This window comes from Bos javanicus, chromosome X (assembly GCF_032452875.1).
Source record: "Bos javanicus breed banteng chromosome X, ARS-OSU_banteng_1.0, whole genome shotgun sequence".
In the NCBI taxonomy this organism is placed as follows: Eukaryota; Metazoa; Chordata; class Mammalia; order Artiodactyla; family Bovidae; genus Bos; species Bos javanicus.
Window position 1 is genome coordinate 30,093,352 of NC_083897.1, and position 22,363 is coordinate 30,115,714.

Genomic DNA, 22,363 nt, shown 5'->3' on the forward strand with positions numbered 1-22,363 from the left:
CCTCTTCACTTTCTGCCATAAGGTTGGTGTCATCTGCATATGTGAGGTTATTGATATTTCTCCCTGCAATCTTGATTCCAGCTTGTGATTCTTCCAGCCCAGCATTTCTCATGATGTACTCTGCATAGAGGTTCAATAAGCAGGGTGACAATATACAGCCTTGACGTACTCCTTTTCCTATTTGGAACCAGTCTGTTGTACCATGTCCAGTTCTAACTGTTGCTTCCTGACCTGCATACAAATTTCTCAAGAGGCAGGTCAGGTGGTCGGGTATTCCCATCTCTTTCAGAATTTTCCACAGTTTATTGTGATCCACACAGTCAAAGGCTTTGGCATAGTCAAGAAAGCAGAAATAGATATTTTTCTGGAACTCTCTTGCTTTTTCCATGATCCAGTGGATGTTGGCAATTTGGTCTTTGGTTCCTCTGCCTTTTCTAAAACCAGCTTGAACAACTGGAAGTTCACAGTTCACGTATTGCTAAAGCCTGGCTTGGAGAATTTTGAGCATTATTTTACTAGCGTGTGAGATGAGTGCAATTGTGCAGTAGTTTGAGCATTCTTTGGCATTGCCTTTCTTTGGGATTGGAAGGAAAACTGACCTTTTCCAGTCCTGTGGCCAGTTTTGAGTTTTCCAAATTTACTGGCATATTGAGTGCAGCACTTTCACAGCATCCTCTTTCAGGATTTAAAATGGCTCAACTGGAATTCCATCACCTCAACTAGCTTTCTTTGTAGTGATGCTTCCTAAGGCCCACTTGACTTCACATTCCAGGATGTCTGGCTCTAGGTCAGTAATCACACCATCGTGATTATCTGAGTCTTGAAGATCTTTTTTGTTCTGTGTATTCTTGCCATGTCTTCTTAATATCTTCTGCTTCTGTTAGGTCCATACCTTTTCTGTCCTTTATCGAGCCCATCTTTGCATGAAATATCCCCTTGGTATGTCTAATTTTCTTGAAGAGATCTCTAGTCTTTCCCATTCTGTTGTTTTCCTCTATTTATTTGCATTGATCACTGAGGAAGGCTTTCTTATCTCTTCTTGCTGTTCTTTGGAACTCTGCATTCAGATGCTTATATCTTTCCTTTTCTCCTTTGCTTTTTGCTTCTCTTCTTTTTGCAGCTATTTGTAAGGCCTACCCAGACAGCCATTTTGCTCTTTTGCATTTCTTTTCCATGGGGATGGTCTTGATCCCTGTCTCCTGTATAATGTCATGAACCTCAGTCCATAGTTCATCAGGCACTCTATCTATCAGATCTAAGCCCTTAAATCTATTTCTCACTTCCACTGTATAGTAGTAAGGGATTTGATTTAGGTCGTATCTGAATGGTCTAGTGGTTTTCCCTACTTTCTTCAGTTTCAGTCTGAATTTGGCAATAAGGAGTTCACGATCTGAGCCACAGTCAGCTCCTGGTCTTGTTTTTGTTGACTGTATAGAGCTTCTCCATCTTTGGCTGCAAAGAATATAATCAATCTGATTTCAGTGTTGACCATCTGGTGATTTCCATGTGTAGAGTCTTCTCTTGTGTTGTTGAAAGACAGTGTTTGCTATGACCAGTGCATTTTCTTGGCAAAAGTCTATTAGTCTAAGGAATGATACTATGTAATTACTGACTTTTGATAATCCTGGTCAGATTTTTGTGGTTCAGTTTATAGTAAGATCGTAGGGAGACATTGTTATCCTTTGAGGTTACTCATAGAGCATTCTATGTTGAATCCATATAACCATCTCTAAAACATGACCAACACAAGGAATTGGTTCAGTGGATGAAAACACCAGCTTAACATTACTTTAAAAACATGGCTAGTCCCCCATATTATCTGAATGAGTTTGTCCCTCTTTGATAGTTCTCCTAATCTGATAAAGATGTAATCTCAAACTGAAAGCATCAGGAAGAAGACAAAAATACTTATTTAATGGTATTTTTTTTAATTCATGAAAGCTCATAAAATAGACTATAATATAGAAAAATATGAGGACATTAAAGTGACTTTGAGCCAAAAGTCTGAAACAGATTAAATTATATTCAGAAGTTATGCTAATGAATGGAGTCACTGTTTAGAATATTTCGTTTTTGACTGTGTAGTCTTGGCTGCTAAAAACAGTGATAAAACACAGTGTCACTGCACTGATTCAGCAAACACCTGTTTGGCCCTATGCATGCTGGTCTTTACTGGACAGCACAAAGAATGCCTACAGTTGTCCAAAGGTCATTTGAGAATGGGCTTAGCATTATTACATGATTGGGGAAATTTCAGTCTTAATGGTATTTCATTTAGCAAGGAGGCATTTTTAGAACTATAATCAGGGCCTTGAAGAATATTTGCATTTGTAATATTCAGTTCTGAATGGAAAGCAAAACTTCTTAAAAATCAAAAGGTAAATGGCTATCAGTGTTGAGGAGATCAGAGTACAAGAGAATGGCTACTATCTCAGGTTCCTGTAAAGGATGGATCTTGATATTTGACTTTTCTCACTCTTTACTTAGAGAATTAGGGGGGAAAAAGATACAACATAACTTTGGCCGTAAAAAGGATCTCAGCACTGAGTCAGGCAATTTCAGGGAGGTAGAAAGGTGGGGGCATAATCTTCCCATGAAATGGTTTCTACACAAGAGAAGTACTGAATTAATCAAACTCCACACACTTCTTCAAAGAGGGCATTTCCAAATGTCTTTGTGGACTTATATTCTATTTCATGGTATTTTGAGGAAAACATATCATAGCACTGTAGCAGATTACTGTGGAAAATTTAAGGAAAGGAATTTGAGTACAGAGAAGAATTTATTCCATAAAGCTATGAAATTCTGAATCAAAAAACAAGAAACATTACAAAGAATAATGTTAATCTATAATCAGTGCATATGCATACACAGAAACATGAGCCTGATAAGCACAGTCTGTGCCTTCAAATTTTGATGGAAATATTGCCTTTTGAAGCCATCAGTGTTATTAGCATGTTCTGCAGTGTTGTGGAGGACTTTGGCATTGACTACTGGGCTTCCCTTGTGGCTCAGCTGGTAAAGAATACGCCTGCAATGCAGGAGACCTGGGTTCGATCCTTGGTTTGGGAAGATCCCCTGGAGAAGGGGAAGGCTACCTACTCCAGTATTCTGGCCTGGAAAATTCCATGGACTGTATAGTCCATGGGGTCACAAAGAGTCAGACACGACTGGGTGACTTTCACTTTCACTGGTATATACGTAGCAAGAGAAATGTGAATGCTGTCGCAAATTCATATTTGTGAGCTAAAACATTAGGCTGTGTATTACAAAATGTATAGATTGTATATTATAAAGTATATAAAATTCCTTCCAATAATTTAATACCTAAGGATGAGTATTTTTACTAAAAGGACAACATATATACTTAGTTATCTATAAAGAAAATAAATACAGAGTGCTACATAGTGTTTAATAGGGAAAACTGATTTGTTCCAGAGTATCAGTGAAGATCTGCTCTGTTACAGGAAGCTGACCTGTATGGAATACACAGTGTCCTCTAATTTCTGGTAGAGTTTGGCTAGTGGGGATTGTTTGGTAGAATAGAACAAGACAGGATAAAAAGGTAGATATATTCATTTCTCTAGCTCCCTCCTCACATGACTATCTTGGGCTGGTTTTGTCCCTTGACTATCTGTGCTTCTCCATGTCACACTTATCATTTAATTCCCTCCTACCTTGTCTCCTGCTGTAGTGGTGTTAGTTGCCCTAAGGTATGGAGTCTCTTGAAATTTGCCTATATATGTCCATGTCTGTATATAGTGTCTTAGTTAACCTAAACTTCTTTAATTATTCTAGTTTGGACATGCCATCTGTTTCTTGCTGAGTCCCTGACTCAGGGATGCTTTATTAAGAGTGTTTAAACTGGGACTAAAAAAAATGACTAGAGGCTTTGCTGACAGAGAGAGTTGTCTGTGGAGGCATAGGAGGCAGATTGGTAATGAGAATACAGCCAGCATGGAACCAGAATATACAGAGTCCTCAAGGCAGGAATGAGACTGGTATGTTTTAGGGAAACAAAGAAAAGTCAGTATGGCTGAAGCCAATATTCCTGAGAAAAGAGTGCTGTGAGTACACCAGAGAGAGTAGACCAGAGTTAGGAGTTTTATGGTATAAGGATTATAACTAGCTGGTTTGTACCTCACCAGAGGGGGTAACTTCATGAGTGAATGAGTAATTGATTGTTTTCCTATCACTAACACTAGAAAGCAAGAAAGAAATGTTCTCATTTTCCAACATGAGGTACAAAGAGTCAGAGAAAAGAAGTGGACTCATTTTGAGAGAGTTGTAGATAAAGCAGCATTTTATGGGAAAGGGGAGTTTCACTGGCAGATTATTTAGACTGGATCTAACTAGTTACTACTCTGACTACAAAACTAGTAAATGATATAGGATGGATATCAGTAAGATCTAGGATACCTGGTGTAAGGGAGGAGGCACAGCTCCCCATGCAATCAATTGTTCTCCCCATGCAATCAGTTGTTCTCCTATTATCACTAGAAAGCAAGGAAGAAAATATTCTAATTTTCCAACTCATAGGTACAAAGAGTCAGAGAAAAGAAGTGGGCTCATTTTGAAAGGGTTGTAGATAAACAGCATCTTTATAGGAAAAGGGGGTTTCACTTTAAGGTGGGAGATGAGTCATGCTAGAGAGGGGCTGCTCCCTGTGATGTCAGAGTTCTAGAAGGAAAGGAATGTACTTGGTTCCGTACCAAACGAAGTTCATAACAGTGTGAAGACACATGGAGGAGATAGTAGAGCTCTCCTGGAGCTCAGAATTTGGATCAGGACAATGGATAGGTGAGAAATGGTAGAATTTAGTCCTAAACTAGGCCAGGTCTGAAGAGGTTTGATAACTGGCAAATGATTCAGACAGGATCTAATGGGTTACTACTCTGTTTGACTACAAAACTAGTAAATGGTATGGGATGGATATCAGTAAGATCGAGGATACCTGATGTAAGGTGGGAGGAATAGCTCCCCATGGTGCCTACTCTCTTACAGAGGACTGCCCAGAGTTTAGAGTTTGGCAGCCTTGTTAGATTGACTGGAGTGAAGCACGGTGGTCAAAGGCAGGTTTTGAAGCATCACCAAAGCATACTAAGATCGATTCATAATGTTTTGTCATATTAGCTGCTTCAGCATTTGCTGGAGAGTAGGGTAGAATTATCGGAGAAAGCAATGGCACCCCACTCCAGTACTCTTGCCTGGAAAATCCCATGGACAGAGAAGCCTGGTGGGCTGCAGTCCATGGGGTCTCTGGGAGTCGGACACAACTGAGCGACTTCACTTTCACTTTTCACTTTCATGCATTGGAGAAGGAAATGGCAACCCACTCCAGTGTTCTTGCCTGGAGAATCCCAGGGACGGCGGAGCCTGGTGGGAGGCCATCTATGGGGTCGCACAGAGTCAGACACGACTGAAGCGACTTAGCAGCAGCAGCAGCAGGGTAGAATTATGAATGGCTTGCCAGAATGGGACAGTGATTGTCTAGTTGCCTTTCAAAACACATTAATGTGTAGTCATTTTGCTTGTCATCTCAACAAATCACACAGTGCCTTGTGAACTAAACATCTATTCCATGGTAATAACAAGGCAAGCTAGACACTTTAAGAGAAATTAAATTATTTTTAAATTAAAAAAAATAATTAATTTTAACTGGATGCTGGATAATTACTCTACAATATTGTGGTGGTTTTTGCTATAAATTGACATGAATCAACCACGGGTGTACATGTGTCCTTCCATCCTGAAACCCTTTCCCACATCCCTCTTCACCCCATCCCTCTGGGTTGTCCCAGAGCACCAGCTTTGAGTGCCCTGCTTCATGCATCAAACTTGCCCTGGTCATCTATTTTACATATGGTAATATACATGTTTCAATGCTATTCTCTTAAATCGTCCCACCTTTACCTTCTCCCACATACTCCAAAAATCTTCTTTACATCTGTGTCTCTTTTGCTGTCTTGCCTATAGGGTCATCATTACCAGCTTTCTAAATTCCATATATATGCATTAATATACTGTGCTAGTGTTTGTCTTTCTGACTTACTTCACTCTGTATAATAGGCTCCAGTTTAATCCACCTCATTAGAACTGACTCAAATGTGTTCTTTTTTAAAGCTGAGTAATATTTCATTGTGTATATGCACCACAACTACCTCATCCATTCATCAGCCGATGGACATCTAACTTGCTTACATGTCCTAGCTACTGTAAACAGTGCTGCAGTGAACATTGGGGTACATGTGTTTCTTTCAATTCTGGTTTCCTTGGTGTGTATGCATGGCAGTGGGTTTGCTGGGTCATATGGCAATTCTATTTTCAGGTTTTAAGGAATCTCCACACTGTTCCCCATAGTAGATGTACTAGTTTGCATTTCCACCAACTGTTCCCCATAGTAGCTGTACTAGTTTGCATTTCCACCAACAGTGTAAGTTTTCTCCACATCCTCTCCAGCATTTATTGTTTATAGACTTTTAGATGGCAGCCATTCTGACTGGCATGAGATGGTACCTCGTTGTGGTTTTGATTTGCATTTCTCTGATAATGAGTGATGTTGAGCATCTTTTCATGTATTAGCCATCTGTATGTCTTTGGAGAAATGTGTGTTTAGTTCTTTGGCCCATTTTTTGATCAGGTTGTTTAGTTTTCTGGTATTGAGCTGCATGAGCTGCTTCTATATTTAGGAGATTAATTATTTGTCAGTTGTTTCGTTTGGTATTAATTTCTCACATTCAGAAGGCTGCCTTTTCACCTTACTTATAGTTTCCTTCATTGTGCAAAAGCTTTTAAGTTTAATTAGGTCCTATTTGTTTATTTTTGTTTTTATTTACATTACTCTGGGAGGTGGTGGTTCATGGAGGATCTTGCTGTGATTTATGTCAGAGAGTGTCCTGCCTATCTGTTCCTATAAGAGTTTTATAGTATCTAGTCTTACATTTATATCTTTAATCCATTTTGAGTTTATTTTTATGTATGATGTTAGAAAGTGTTCTAGTTTCATTCTTTTACAAGTAGTTGACCAGTTTTCCCAGCACCACTTGTTAAAGAGATTGTCTTTTCTCCATTGTATATTTTTGCATCCTTTGTCGAAGATAAGGTGTCCATAGGTGCGTGGGTTTATCTCTGGGCTTTCTATTTTGTTCCATTGATCTATATTTCTGTCTTTGTGCCAGTACTATACTGTCTAGATGACTGTACCTTTGTAGTGTAGTCTGAAGTCAGGCAGGTTGATTCCTCCAGTTCCATTCTTCTTTCTCAGGATTGCTTTGGATATTTGAGGTTTTATGTGTTTCCATACAAATTGTGAAATTATTTGTTATAGTCCTGTGAGAAATACCTTTGGTAGCCTGATAGGGATTGCGCTGACTATAGATTGCTTTGGGTAGTATACTCATTTTCACTATATTGAATCTTCCGAAGCAAGAACATGATATATTTCTCCATCGATTTGTGTCATCTTTGATTTCTTTCTTCAGTGTTGTATAGCTTTTTACATATGTAGATCTTTTCTTTATGTAAAATTTTTCCTAAGTATTTTATTCTTTTTGTTGCAATGGTGAGTGGGATTATTTCATTAAATTCTCTTTCTGTTTTCTCATTGTAAGTGTATAGGAATGCAAGGGATTTCTGTGTGTTAACTTTATATCCTGCAACTTTACTATATTCATTTATTAGCTCTAGTAATTTTCTGGTGGTGTCTTTAGTGTTTTCTATATAGAGGATCATGTCATCTGCAAAGAGTGATAGTTTACTTCTTTTCCAATCTGGACTCCTTTTACTTCATTTTCTTCTCTGATTGCTATGGCTAGGACTTCCAAAACTATGTTGAATAATAGTGGTGAGAGTGGGCACCCTTGTCTTTTTTTTTTGATTTTAGAGAAAATGGTTTAAAATTTTTGCCATTGAGGATAATGTTTGCTGTGGGTTTTTCATATATGGCTTTTGTTATGTTGAGGTATACTCCTTCTATGCCTGCTTTCTGGAGAGTTTTATATCATAAATGGGTTTTCAATTTTGTCAAAGGCTTTCTTTGCATCTATTGAGATAATCATATGTTTTTTGTCTTTTAATTTGTTAATATGGTGTATCACATTGACTGATCTGTGAATAGTGAAAAATCCTTGTGTCCCTGGGATAAAGCCCACATGGTCATGGTGTATGATTTTTTAACTATGTTGTTGGATTCTGTTTACTAGAATTTTGTTCAGAATTTTTTGCACCTATGTTCATCAGTGATATTGGCCTGTAGTTTTCTTTTTGGGGGGCATCTTTGTCTGGTTTTGGTATTAAGGTAATGGTGGCCTCATAGAATGAGTTTGCCAGTTTACCTTCCTCTGCAATTTTCTGGAAGATTTTGAGTAGGATAGGTTTTAGCTCTTCTCTAAATTTTTGGTAGAATTCACCTGAGAAGCCATCTGGTCCTGGGCTTTTGTATATTTGGAAGATTTTTAATTATAGCTTTGATTCCCATGCTTGTGATGGGTCTGTTAAGATTTTCTTTCTTCCTGGTTCAGTTTTGGAAGGTTATACTTTTCTAAGAATTTGTCCATATCTCCCAAATTGCTCATAGTAGTCTCTTATGATCTTTTGTATTTCTGTGTTGTCTGTTATGTTTTCTCCATTTTCATTTCTAATTTTATTGATTTGATTCTTCTCCCTTTTTCTCTTGATGAGTCTGGCTAACAGTTTGTCTATTTTATTTATCTTCTCAAATAACCAGCTTTTGGTTTTGCTGATTTTTACTATAGTCTCCTTCATTTCTTTTTCACTTATTTCTGGTCTGATTTTTATTATTTCTTTCCTTCTACTAACTTTGGAGTTCTTTTCTTCTTTTTCTAGTTGCTTTAGTTGTAAAGTTAGGTTGTTTATTTGATGTTTCTCTTGTTCTTGAGGTAGACTGGTATCACTATGGACCTCCCTCTTAACACTGCATTTACTGAATCCCATATGTTTTGGGTTGTTGTGGTTTCATTTTCATTTGTTTATATGCATAATTTGATTTCCCTTTTGATTTCTTCTGTGATCTGTTGGTTATTCAGAAGTGTGTTGTTTAGCCTCCATATGTTTGTATTTTTAATAGTTTTTTTTCCTGTCAGTTCAGTTCAGTTCAGTCGCTCAGTCATGTCGACTCCTTGCAACCCCATGAATCGCAGCACACCAGGCCTCCTTGTCCATCACTAACTCCCGGCGTTCACCCAGACTCACATCCATCGAGTCAGTGATGCCATCCAGCCATCTCATCCTCGGTCGTCCCCTTCTCCTCCTGCCCCCAATCCCTCCCAGCATCAGAGTCTTTTCCAATGAGTCAACTCTTCGCATGAGGTGGCCAAAGTACTGGAGTTTCAGCTTTAGCATCATTCCTTCCAAAGAAATCCCAGGGCTGATCTCCTTCAGAATGGACTGGATTTTTCCTGTAGTTGATATCTAATCTTACCACCATGTGATCAGAAAAGATGCTTGAAATGATTTCAATTTTTAAAATTTTACCAAAGCTAAATTTATGGCCCAGGATGTGATCTATCCTGGAGAATGTTCCTTGTGCATGTGAGAAAAAATAGAATTCCATTGTTTTGGGGTGAAATGCCCTATAGATATAAATTAAGTCTAACTCATCCATTGTATCATTTAGAGATTGTGTTTCCTTGCTAATTTTCTGTTTGGTTGAACTATCCAAAGTTGTGAGTGAGGTATTAAAGTCCCCCATTATTATTGTGTCACTGTTAATTTCCCCTTATACACTTGTTAGCATTTGCCCTGTGTATTGAGGTGTTCATATATATTTATAATTGTTATATCTTCTTCTTGGATTAATCCTTTGATCATTACATAGTGTCCCTCTCTGTCTCTTATCACGGTCTTTATTTCAAAGTCTATTTTATCTGATATGAGTATTGCTACTCCTGCCTTCTTTTGCTCCCCATTTTCATGAAATAAGTTTTTCCAGCCCTTTGCTTTCAGTCTGTATGTGTCACTAGGTTTGAGGTGGGTCTCTTGTGGACAGCATATAAAGGGGTCTTGTTTTTGTATCCATTCGGCTAGTCTTTGTCTTTTGGTTGGAGCATGTAACCCGTTTATGTTTAAGGTAATTATTGATAAGTATTATCCCTTTACCCAGAGAAGGCAATGGCACCCTACTCCAGTACTCTTGCCTGGAAAATCCCATGGATGGAGGAGCCTGGTAGGCTGCAGCCCATGGGGTCGCTAAGAGTCAGACATGACAGAGCGACTTCACTTTCACTTTTCACTTTCATGCATTAGAGAAAGAAATGGCAACCCACTCCAGTGTTCTTGCCTGGAGAGTCCCAGTGATGGCAGAGCCTGGTGGGCTGCTGTCTATGGGGTCGCACAAAGTCGGACACGACTAAAGCAACTTAGCAGCAGCAGTAGCATCCCTTTACCATTGACTTTGTTGTTTTGGGTTCATTTTTGTAAACCTTGTCTGTGTTTTCTGTCTAGAGAAAATCCTTTATCTTTTGTTGAAGAGCTGGTTTGGTGGTGCTGAATTCTCTCAGCTTTTTCTTGTCTGCAAAAAATCTTGGTTGTAGGATTTTCTTTCATCAGTTTTAGTATGTCCTTCCATTCCCTGCTGGCCTGAAGGGTTTCTATTGAAAGATCAGCTGTTATCCTCATGGGGATCCCCTTGTGTGTTATTTGTTGCTTTTCCCTTGCTGCTTTTAGTATGTGTGTTTGATCTTTGTTAGTTTGATTAATGTGTGTCTTTGGGTGTTTCACCCTGGGATTATCCTGTTTGGCACTCTTTGCATTTCTTGGGCTTGGGTGGCTATTTTCTTCCCCATATTAGAGAGGTTTTCAACTATTATCTCCTCAAGTATTTTCTCATGCCCTTTCTTTGTGTCTTTTTGTGGGACACCTATGATTTGAATGTTGTGGTGTTTAACATTTTCCCAGAAGTCTGTGAGGTTGTCTTCATTTCTTTTAATTCTTTTTTCCTCTCTATTTCACTTATTTCCATCATTCTCTTCCACCTCAATTTTCCTCTCTTCTGTCTCAGTTATTCTCCTGTTGGTTCCCTCCAGAGTGCTTTTGATCTCAGTTATTGCATTATTCATTATTGATTGATTCTTCATTATTTCTTCTAGGTCCTTGCTAAACATTCTTGCATCTTCTCAATCCTTGTCTCTAGTCTATTTATCTGTAACCCCATTTTGCTTTCAAGATTTTGAATCATCTTTACTATCATTATTCTGAATTCTTTTTCAGGTATATTCCATATCTCCTCCTCTTTTGTTTGGTTTGGTGGGTTTTTATCATGTTCCTTCACCTGCTGAATATTTCTCTGTCTTTTCATTTTGTTTGGATTACTGTGTTTGGGGTTCTATTTCTGCAAGCTGTAAGTTCATGGTTCCCCTTAATTGTGGAGTCTGCTCCCTGTGGGTGGGGTTGCACTAGTGGCTGGTCAGGGGTTTCTGGTTGGGGAAGCTTGTGTCTGTGTTCTGGTGGATGCAGCTGGATGTATTCTCTCTGGAGTGCAGTAATGTATCAAGTAGTGAGTTTCGGGATGTCTATAGGTTTGGCATGGCTTTGGGCAGCCCATCTTTTCATGTTCAGGGTTGTGTTCCTGTTTTACTGGAGAATTAGCATGGTGTGTCTTTCACTGGTACTTGTTGGCTCTTGACTGTAGCTTGGTTTCAGTGTAGGTGTGGAGACTTTTGAGTGAGCTCTTGTCTATTAATGTTACTTGGAGTCAGGAGTTCTCTGACGTTCTAAAGTTTTGTAATTAAGCCTCCTGCTTCTGGCTTTCAGTCCTCCTCCTGCAGTAGCCTCAAGACTTCTCCATCCATATAGCCTAGAAGATAAAACCCCTAGGTTATTTGCAAAACAATTCTCCACAACCAGGAACACCCAGAGAGATCCACAGAGTTATATAGAGAAGAGAAGAGGAAGGAAGGAGATAGAGGTGACCTGGAGTAGAAAAGGGAGAGTCAAAAGGGGAGAGAGCAATCAAGTTGGTTATCAAATCCCTCAGGGAAAATTGATACTGAAAATTAGATTCTTAGAGGTAAAAGATTGATAAAGAAATGTCAAGAAGCAGAGATTAAAAACCTAGAATAAATGTTAGACTCTCAAAAATACAACATAAAAAATACAAAACATAATCACAAACAATTTTTAAAATATGTGGAATTTGTTTTAAAAAATAGGTTTTTTTTGGATAGGTAATAGTAGGCTATAAAAATGAAAGTTAAAGAAGTAATAAAGAACTAAATTTTAAAAAATTAGTAAGTGATAATAGTAAAAATATATCTAGGAATTTCTCTGGAGCTGTTGTGGGCAGTGTGGGGTCAGTTCAGTGTCAGATAGTCTCTTGTTCCAGCTTGTACTTGTTCTCAAGGTCTATAGGTGCCCCTCAAATGCACAATCTCCAGTATTAAATGCAGGGTTTTAATCTGATACATCTGTCACTTCCAGAGCAGTTCCCCCTTCTTTGTTTATTTTGGCTTCCTCTGTTTGCAAGTCTCTTCTGTTTCTAATTTCTGCCCTGACACTAGGGGCTGAAGGTGGCCACTTATTTAGACTCACTTGTTCAATTGTGTTGTGGGGAGGGAGGAACACTGCAAACAAATACCACTGGCATGTGTGGGTAGTGTTCGCAGTGGATGGACCACACCGGGTTTGCCACAGCCCAGTGAAGTGTGTACTTCCCAGGTCTACACTGGTCAGGCTCCAGGGTACTCTGCAGGGGCACTGTCCCAAGTGGGCCCTGCATTTCATGCAGTTCCCAGGACTAAGCACTCCGGTTCTCATGTGCTCCACAGGGGCACAGACCCAGATGGGCTGTGCATTTTGTGCCCTTCCCAGCTCTGTACAGCTCAGTTGACTGAGTGCTTGGCAAGTGCACTGTCCTAGGTGGGCCATGCATCTTATTCACCTCCCTGGTCCTGGCTACTCAGTTTCCTGGGTGTGCCACGAGAGCAGAGTCCCAGGTGTGCCATGTCTTTTCTGGGGGCTCATCTCAGGCTCTGACACTCCTGGCAGATGTCAACTGTCCAGGATCCTAGGAAGATATGGTTAGCAACTGGGAGCCTGCTCACAGTTTGGTGGAAGATGCAGTCTCTTGGGACAAGATTGCCACAGCCCCTTGCCTTCTAGCTCTGGCTGTTGCACAACTGCCTCTCTGCTTCCAGGAGGTAGGGCCCTATATGGCAGCCAGTTTGTTCAATCCTTTGTTCTGTGAGTCCACCAGGGGTCATCATGAGGCCTTAGAGCCTTTTGTGGAAATGATCCTTTATTTTTGTCTCTCTGGTGATCCCAGGGTTTGGGTTGCTGTCTCACATTACTCCCTCAGATTGTCCTCATGGCATTCAGGCCTGGTCCTTACCCTAAGGACTGATGATTGAGTGTGCACCTCCTTGCCCAGTCCCCACTCACTGGTGGTGGACACAAGCAACTGAGCCACTTTTCTGTCTCCCCTAGTGGTTGTGGTTAGGTGTGTATTCTGTGCTTTTTTTTTTTTTTTTTTTCTCCTCCTGGTTATGTTGCCCTCTGAGATTCCAAAACTCCCCCTACATACACCTGTGAGAGGATCTCCTACTGTGTGGAAACTTTTCCTCCTCACGACTCCCTCCCCAGGATGAGTCTCTGTCACTAAATTTTGTGTCTCTGTTTTTGTCTTTTATATTTTGTACTACCTCCTCTTGAAGAGATTGGACTGCCTTTCTGGGAGCCTAGTGTCCTCTGCCAGCATTCAGAAGTTGTTTTGTGGAAGTTGCTCAACTTTCAAATGATCTTTTGATGAATTTGTTGGGGGAAAAGTGGTCTCTCCTATTCCTCCACCATCTTGGGACCTCTGGAAGAGAAAGTCAATTTTTAGAATATAATTTATTACTGCTACCTACTTAATAAGAAAGTTAGGATAGTATTCAATAATTTGATCGATTAGCTTTTTCTTAAAGCCTATACAAATAACTTTTCAGCATTCCTACTTGGATTGCAATTATTATACAGTCCTGTGTGCCTCCAGAGAAATCTAGTTTTATTTCTCAAGCTTTCTTTACTTTGATACCAATTTTTGACCTTGATGAGATAGAATTTTAGTGTACTTTAATATGACAATTATTGTGTATGCAATAAATTATGCTCATTTTTTTTCTATGTTATTGTTGCCAGTATGTTTAATTTCTAATTCTTTTGTTATATTATGGTTTTATTTTGTGTGTATATGAACATTTATTTATTATTATTTTAATACTATTTGTATTGAACTATGGTTAAGTTACAATGTTGCATTTCCGGTATATTTACGCTTTTTTTTTTTTTTTAACTCTGTGATACCTTGGAATTTACATTGTTTTGAAAGAAGACTCCAATTTGGTATTTTTTCTAAAATGTTGATAACTTGTTTAAGCAGTGTTCATGCAATGATCTACCCTTCTACATTGATTACTGGTGGTCTTTTAAATGATTTATTAAATAAATTCTTGGGCTACCTCAGATATCTGTTCACTTCTACTCATTTTCAAAGTGTTATGATAGTTCTTTACTGTATTATTGTAGCTTCATGTTATCAGCTCCCTTGTGGAAATTCTTTTCACTCTTCTTGCAGTTGAATTTTATAATAATTTTGATAGATTTAAAGAAAATTATCCTGCTGAAGTTTTTATTGTGATCTTACTAAATGCATGTAATAATTTGGAAATATTTGACATCTTTACAATATTCAGTTATCTTTTCAGAAATCATGAAATCTTTCTTCATGTTTTCAAGTCTTCTTTTATATCTGTTAGTACTATTTTGATATTTATGCCTCCCTTTCCAGTCTCTTACTAAGTAATATTTTGTTGTTGTTATTTCCTGTGGGAATAGAACTATCCTAGAAGTATTTTATTCTTCCAGATTTTGCATAAAGATAGTGAAGGATATATTATTACTTTCTGTGCCTACTAGAGGTCTCCAAGAAGAATTAAAAAAAAAAGCATTTGTACGTACACTATAACATTATATGGCTGAATATATTTCAGTAGTTAATTGATTTTTCTGAAGTATTTTGCATTCTCCCTGCAACAGTGATTTCACTTTCTAAAATACAAAAATACTGGGACATTAACAAGAACATGAAAAAATTCTTAAAGAGGAACAGAACAACTCACTGTCATTAACAGACTTAATCTAACCTCTTGGTGTGACAGTAATATATTTTTTCCAGGAGAAAAGCAAAGGTACTATTATTCATTCTTTTGACAAATATTTTAGAGAGTGCCTTCTACTTTGCACCTGCTAATTCTAGAGGGAGGTACTAGGGACAAAAAAAAAAGGATCATGCAAATTTGTGTAGAATGTAGTTGCCACAGGTATGGAATCAGAATTTAGTAGAGGAGACAGACACATGAGTAATAAATGATAAGATGTGTGGTGTTTTTCATAGATCCACTGTGCTTTGGGACTGTCATGAAGGGAAGTATTAGTTTTGAGTAGAGGAAGGTCATATGGATGGATGAGTAGAAATTTAATGGGCTAAACCTAATATGAATGACACAAGTAGAGAGTATTGATGATGCCCTCATTTGCTCAACAAATGATGGACATTTAGGTTGTTTCTATGTTTTTGCTTTTGTGAACAATGCTGCAATGGACATGGGAGTGGAGATATATCTTTGAGATCTCGTTCATATTTCTTTTGACTATATACCCAGGAGTGGGATTGCTGAATCACATGGTAGTTCTATTTTTAACTGATTAAGGAACTTCCATACTGTCATTCATTGTAATTGTACCAATTTATGGTCCCACCAACAGTTCATGAGTGTTCATTTTTCCACACATCCTGACCAACACTTGTTATCTCTTGTCTTTTAGATGATAGCTATTCTGACAGGTCTGAGGTGCTCATTGTGATTTGATTTGCATTTCCCTGATAATTAGTGATATTGAGCACATTTTCATTAATTTTACTCTCTAAGTAATGAGAACTATGACTTGTTTTAGAGTACAGTTGATTGGAATCATAGTTGATATTTTGAAGACAGAAAGAAGAAAAGATGGCAGGCAAGAAATCAAGTTAGGAAGAGAGGACATGATGTTGGATAAGATACTTTTGGCCTAAATTATGACAATAGCTGTAGTGTGGGAGAGGAAGGGGTGGATTTGAATGTTATGCAGAAAGACTTGGTAAGAATGTAAGCAGTATGAGAACAAGGATTTTTGTTTGCTTCTGTTTTGTTCATTGTCATATTCCCAAACATCTAGAGTACTGTTGGGCACATGATAGATATTAGATAACTATCTATTGGATGAATGATGTATTTGGTGGCTTAATAATTGTTTTGGAGGGAAATTAATGAGAAGTATATTTGAGGGAGTAGCAGAAGATGACGTTGAGGTTTTCTAGTTGTGTGATAAGGTGAAAGATGCTGCCATCAGTAAAGGTTGACAAATCTGAGAATAAGATGGGCTAGGAATGTGAAGACATTGAGGAGGGAGAATTGTGCCTTATATTTTTTAGGGTGAAATTTGTTGGAACTGGTTGGAATTTCTTATAATCTGTGTGCATTCTGTAATTCCACTGTACATCTCTAGCATGAGTGGCTGCAAGATTTCTTTCAGCATGGGCAATTTTACCTGGGTAACCCTGTGATCTGTTGAGGATCATCTTTAGGAAGAATGCAAATAAGCAGAATAATGGGCAGAAGAGGCAAGCTAAGGAGCTGAAAATTCCTTCTATTCATTGGTGATGGTTAGTTGAGAAAGAGAAATGAGCACCTCTAAACTGTTGGCTTTTACCCACTATTTAAACAAAATAGTGTGTTTAGCTATCAAGTGAGATCACCTGTTGATAGGGCAGGCTCCAATCCCAAGGAGGATTCAACAGCCCACGTGCATGTCAGAGTAAATGCAAGGAGAAATTAATGTTAATTATATTATGTGGAAGCCCTCTCTAGTTTCCATAAGCTTGAGACCTCTGTTAATCCTCCCATTAAGTACTTCTACTTGATGTTGGGTTTACTGGGAAGAGATTATGTACTGAGCTCAGAGAATAATTTAGCACTTTCCACTTAAGGTTAACAGTTCCTCCTGAAGAGGAATGAAAAATGTGAAAGGAAGAACATAGGAGAGTGATTAGATCTTTCCACCACATTTACCTCTCCAAGTTCTATGTCAACCAGGCACTTCTTGCTTTTGTTACATGGGTGAAAAGTCTCTTAGTTTTATAAACAACAGCCTAAGAGAAACATTTTCAGCCAAAGAAAGGCATTCTTTTCTGAAGTATTTTACTGTGTAAACTTTGATCTTTACAGATATGACTATATGAAAGCTTCCGGAGGCAGAGAAGTGGGGAAAGTGGTGCTTCAGGAAAGAGCGGTGGCAGTGGATGAGGCAGAGGGTACAGAGCCAAGGCAAGCCCATGGCTCTGTGCTACTCAGGCAGCTTCCTAGGCCAGCCATTCAGGCAACTGATTCCTGTGGCAACCATGGAAACTCAGTAATGCCTCAGACTTATCTTCCGTTCCAAGGACTCCCAGAGCTTATGAAAATTCCCCCAGACAATTCACCTACTGAAGGATACAGGTTTCACCTTCAGTTGTCAAATGTGAATAAAGACAACCATCAAGACCATATGCAACAAGATATCTCCAGCTGTTATCCTTTACAGCCCAGTTGCTTGTATCAGATGCAAGAAAACGAGACGGACTGTACAGCAATCTACTCTGAGCTCTTGATGCAAGTGAGAAAAAGCCAGGCAGACAAGAAACCCTACAACAAACAGAAATACATAAGACCATATGTAGCAAATACAATGCCAATTCGGAAAGCACCTCAAGTCACTCCAGATCCAGTGCCTGAGAGAAAAAGAACAACTCCTATTAACCTGGCTTACACAATCCGTAAATCACGTGTGCCCTATAGTGTTCATGCGCGAACCTATCGGGACAGGGTAATTCACTTATTAGCACTGAAGGACTACAAGAAACATGAACTTCTTGTTCGACTTCAGAGAGACGGAATGACTGAAGAGGAGATGGACTCCCTTGGAAAAATTTTGCAGGAAGTAGCTCATCTGAATACTCAGAATCGTTCATATTCTTTAAAGAATTGTGTTTTTAAAGAGCTTCAAAAAGACTGGCCTGGGTACAGTGAGGTGGACAGGCAGACATTGGAGTTAGTGCTTTCCAGAAAAGTACATCCACTTCTCAATGTTACTGGCACTGACCATCCACAATTTTCTACAGATTCTAGTACAGATGAAATATCTTTTCATTCTCAGGAACAACTTTACAATTCAGCTGACATTGATTATTCAAAGAACAAAAAAGTTAGAATATCTCACCTGACAACTAAACAACAGCCAGCATCAAGTGATTGTTTGAATAACACTAGTGAAATATCTGCCATGGGTCACCCACCATACTCTGAATCTACCACCAATCTTAGCTCTCCGTCATGGTCCAACATCCACCTTCCGACTTCAAATTATCTTCAGCCTGTCTATTCTAAGTGTAGTTATTCTAGCATTACAGAAGGACCTGAGACTCAAGACCCACCTGTTGACAGGTTTAGTCAAAGCAGTAGAATTTTTGAGTGCCAACAGAGTAAACACTCTCTGCAAAAAGTAACCTCTATTTCGGTTACAATGAAGTATCCGAAGCATATGGAGAAACAGCATTCACTGACTAGTGAGGAATTCAAATACAAATTTACAGAATATAAAGCAAAACGCAAAGAGTGCAGTATTAAGATTTTGGAGAAACAGCAGACAGATAGTGAAAGACAAGATGAAGGTGCAAAACCAAATTCAAGTGAAGAAGTTGCAAAGGTTTGCACTCCCACTGGGAAGACTTGTTCAACATCTGAGCTTCCAGATTTTCTGACTAGCTACGTCACTATAACTTCCTCTGAGCAACGTGAGCGTTATGAGAAGGAATTTAGAGTAGATTATGAGGAATATAAGGCCTTGCATGAAACGTTGATGCCTTTTTCTAAAATATTTGTTTATCTAACTTCACAAAAGGAGAAGTTTCCTCCAGATTCAAGAGAATATGAAGATATTAATAAAAAAATCTCACTAGAATATCAGAAGATGAAACGGATGAATCATAATTATTTTAAAGAAAAACTCAGATGCCAATATCTCTATAACAAGCTGGCTCACATTAGAGAGCTGATAAATAATTATGACCAGCAGTGAATACAGTCATAGCCTGAGAATAGTTCTAGAACCAGAGTAAATAAATGTAAGCTTATTTATTTAAAATTTCAAGTTACTAACTCTAAGATTCAAAAAGGATGAAGCCTCGCTGTTGAAACAATCAGTAGTACTATTGTAATTTTCCTTTTTCTTTTTTTTTTAATTTTATTTTTATTAGCTTTATGTTTCTTTATTTTTATTTGATTAGTTTGTTTTATTTTATGTTGATTTATGTTTCTTTTTTTAAGTTTCTTTTTATTTATTCTTATCATTTACTTTTTATTTTATTTTGCCTTTTATGTACTTCTGAAGCTGTTTCATCTGTTCTTTTCTACCTCAAAATTTGTTTTCATTCTTTTTGTTCTTTTCAAAACATCTGAGGATCCAGTGACTTTGAAACAAACTTGTACACATTTAAAAAATAAAAGCTTATAATGAGCAATGGATAGTACTTTTGAATAAATATAGCCTCTTTTGCTTTTTTAACACTTATGCAAGTTCATCCTTAAAACACAGATGTTTAGAAAATTATAGAAAATACCATGATTCTTCAAGCAGTACATATTTTCGTTTCATTAAGTTTGTTGATCAAGGATGAAACTTGATTTTATCTTAGAGAGAACAACTTATGTGGTCAAACATGCAAAGCTTTTAACTAACAATTCTATGTTATCTCCTCAAAGTACTGCCAGTTGAAACAGGGAATATTGTTTGCAAATTTAAGTTTTCATATGTTTTCCACAATATGAATATTGTCTTTAGTAAATGTTTGTTTCCATCATCTAACAGAAAGTTAGTACATAGCAAAGAATGACAGTTTTGTACAATGCTATGCTATGCTAAGTCACTTCAGTCGTGTCCGACTCTGTGTGACCCCATAGACGGCAACCACCAGGCTCCCCCGTCCCTGGGATTCTCCAGGCAAGCACACTGGAGTGGGTTGCCATTTCCTTCTCCAATGCATGAAAGTGAAAAGTGAAAGTGAAGTCGCTCAGTCGTGTCCGACTCTTAGCGACCCCATGGACTGCAGCCTACCAGGCTCCTCCATCCATGGGATTTTCCAGGCAAGAGTACTGGAGTGGGGTGCCATTGCCTTCGAGGCTAAAAATAAAATTAACACCTAACAACTTGAAAATCAATTTAGGAAGCAGAAGATTCCCAAGTCCTTTGCAGGTACATTTATTCTCTTATTTTTCCTGTGTCTCTGTCCCGCCTCCCCTGAAAGTGATAAACACTCCCCCAAATTTATGTTTACCTTTGATTTTCTTTTTAAATCAGTTCAGTTCAGTTAAGTTGCTCAGTTGTGTCCGACTCTTTGTGATCCATGGACTGCAGCACTCCAGGCTTCCATGTCCATCACCAACTCCTAGATCTCACTCAAACTCATATCCACTGAGTTGGTGATGCCATCCAATCATCTTATCCTAGGTCATCATCTTTTCCTCCTGCCTTCAGTCTTTCCCAGCATCAGGCTCTTTTTCCAATGAGTCAGTTCTAAGCATCAGGTTGCCAAAATATTGGAGTTTCAGCTTTAGCATCAGTCCTTCCAATGAATATTCAGGACTGATTTCTTTTAGAATTGACTAGTTTTAACTCCTTGAAGTCCAAGGGACTCTCAAGAGTCTTCTCCAACACCACAGTTCAAAATCGTCAATTCTTCAGTTCTCAGCTTTCTTTATGGTCCAACTCTCACAACCATACATGACTACTGGAAAAACCATAGCTTTGACTAGATGGACTTTTGTTGGCAAAGTAACATCTGTGCTTTTTAACATGCTGTCTAGGTTGGTCAGAGCTTTTCTTCCAAGGATCAAGTATCTTTTAATTTCATGGCTGCAGTCCCAATAAGCAGTGATTTTGGAGACTAAGAAAATAAAGTCTCTCACTGTTTCAATTGTTTCCCTATCTATTTGCCATGAAGTGATGGGACCAGATGCCATGATCTTAGATTTTTGAATCTTGAGTTTTAAACCAACTTTTTCACTCTCCTCTTTCACTTTCATCAAGAGGCTCTTTAGTTCTTCTTTGCTTTCTGCTATAAAGGTGGTGCCATCTGCGTATCTTAGGTTATTGATATTTCTCCCCAAATCTTGATTCCATCTTGTGCTTCATCTGGCATTTCATATGATGCACTCTGCATATAAGTTAAATAAGCAGGGTGACAATATACAGCCTTGACAAATGCCTTTCCCAATTTGGAACCAGTCTGTTCCATGTCTGGCACTAATTGTAGTTTATTGACATGCATACAGAGTTCCCAGGAGGCAGGTAAGTTGGTCTGGTATTCCCATCTCTTGAAGAATTTTTCAGAGTTGGTTATGATCCACCCAGTCAAAGAATTTGGTGCAGTCAATAAAGCAGAAGTAAATGTTTTTCCGGAACTCTCTTGCTTTTTTTTTTAATGATCCAGTGGTGTTGGTAATTTGATCTCTGTTTCCTCTGGCTTTTCCAAATCCAGCTTGAACATGTGGAAGTTCATGTTTCATGTACTTTTGAAGCCTGGCTTGGAGAATTTTGAGCATTTCTTTGCTAGCGTGTGAGATGAGTGCAATTGTGCGGTAGTTTGAACATTCTTTGGCATTGCCTTTCTTTGGGATTGGAATGAAAACTGACCTGTTCCAGTCCTGTGGCCACTGTTGAATTTTCCAAATTTGCTGACATATTGAGTGCAGCACTTTCACAGCATCATCTTTTAGGATTTGAAATAGCTCAACTGGAATTCCATCACCTCCACTAGCTTTGCTCATAGTGATGCTTCCTGAGGCCCACTTGACTTCACATTCCAGGATGTCTAGCTCTAGGTGAGTGATCACACCATTGTGGTTATCTGGGTCATAAAAATCTTTTTGTATAGTTCTTCTGTGTAGTCTTGCCATCTCTTCTTAATATCTTTGGCTTCTGTTAGGTCCATACCTTTTCTGTCCTTTATGGAGCCCATCTTTGCATGAAATGTTCCCTTGGTGTCTCTAATTTCTTGGTATCTCTAATATCTACTATATTTATAAGCATCTTTAAACAGTATATTGTTCACTTTTTTAATCTTTGGGAAAATGATCTCAATACTGTAGCTAGTTGTCATCTTGTTTTTTCAGCCAACCTTTTTTTTGTTGCAATGGCCTGGAATGGAATCTGCAATATCACAGAGGCATACTTGTACTGCCAATGAAAATAATCATCAACTTGGAATTCTTCAATTTAATAATTAATATGTTCTTTA

At 38.4% G+C, this 22,363-nt stretch overlaps 1 protein-coding gene across 1 annotated transcript in view; it reads left to right on the top strand.

The window, feature by feature from the left end:
• Positions 1-19,146, top strand: part of LOC133242540 (RNA polymerase II elongation factor ELL2-like) — a 143,257-nt gene extending 124,111 nt beyond the window's left edge. The window contains exon 3 of the mRNA XM_061408737.1: positions 17,259-19,146. Within this exon, the coding sequence (XP_061264721.1) occupies positions 17,259-19,146 (1,888 nt within the window). The remainder of the gene's footprint in view (positions 1-17,258) is intronic.
• The last annotated feature ends 3,217 nt before the right edge of the window (positions 19,147-22,363 follow it).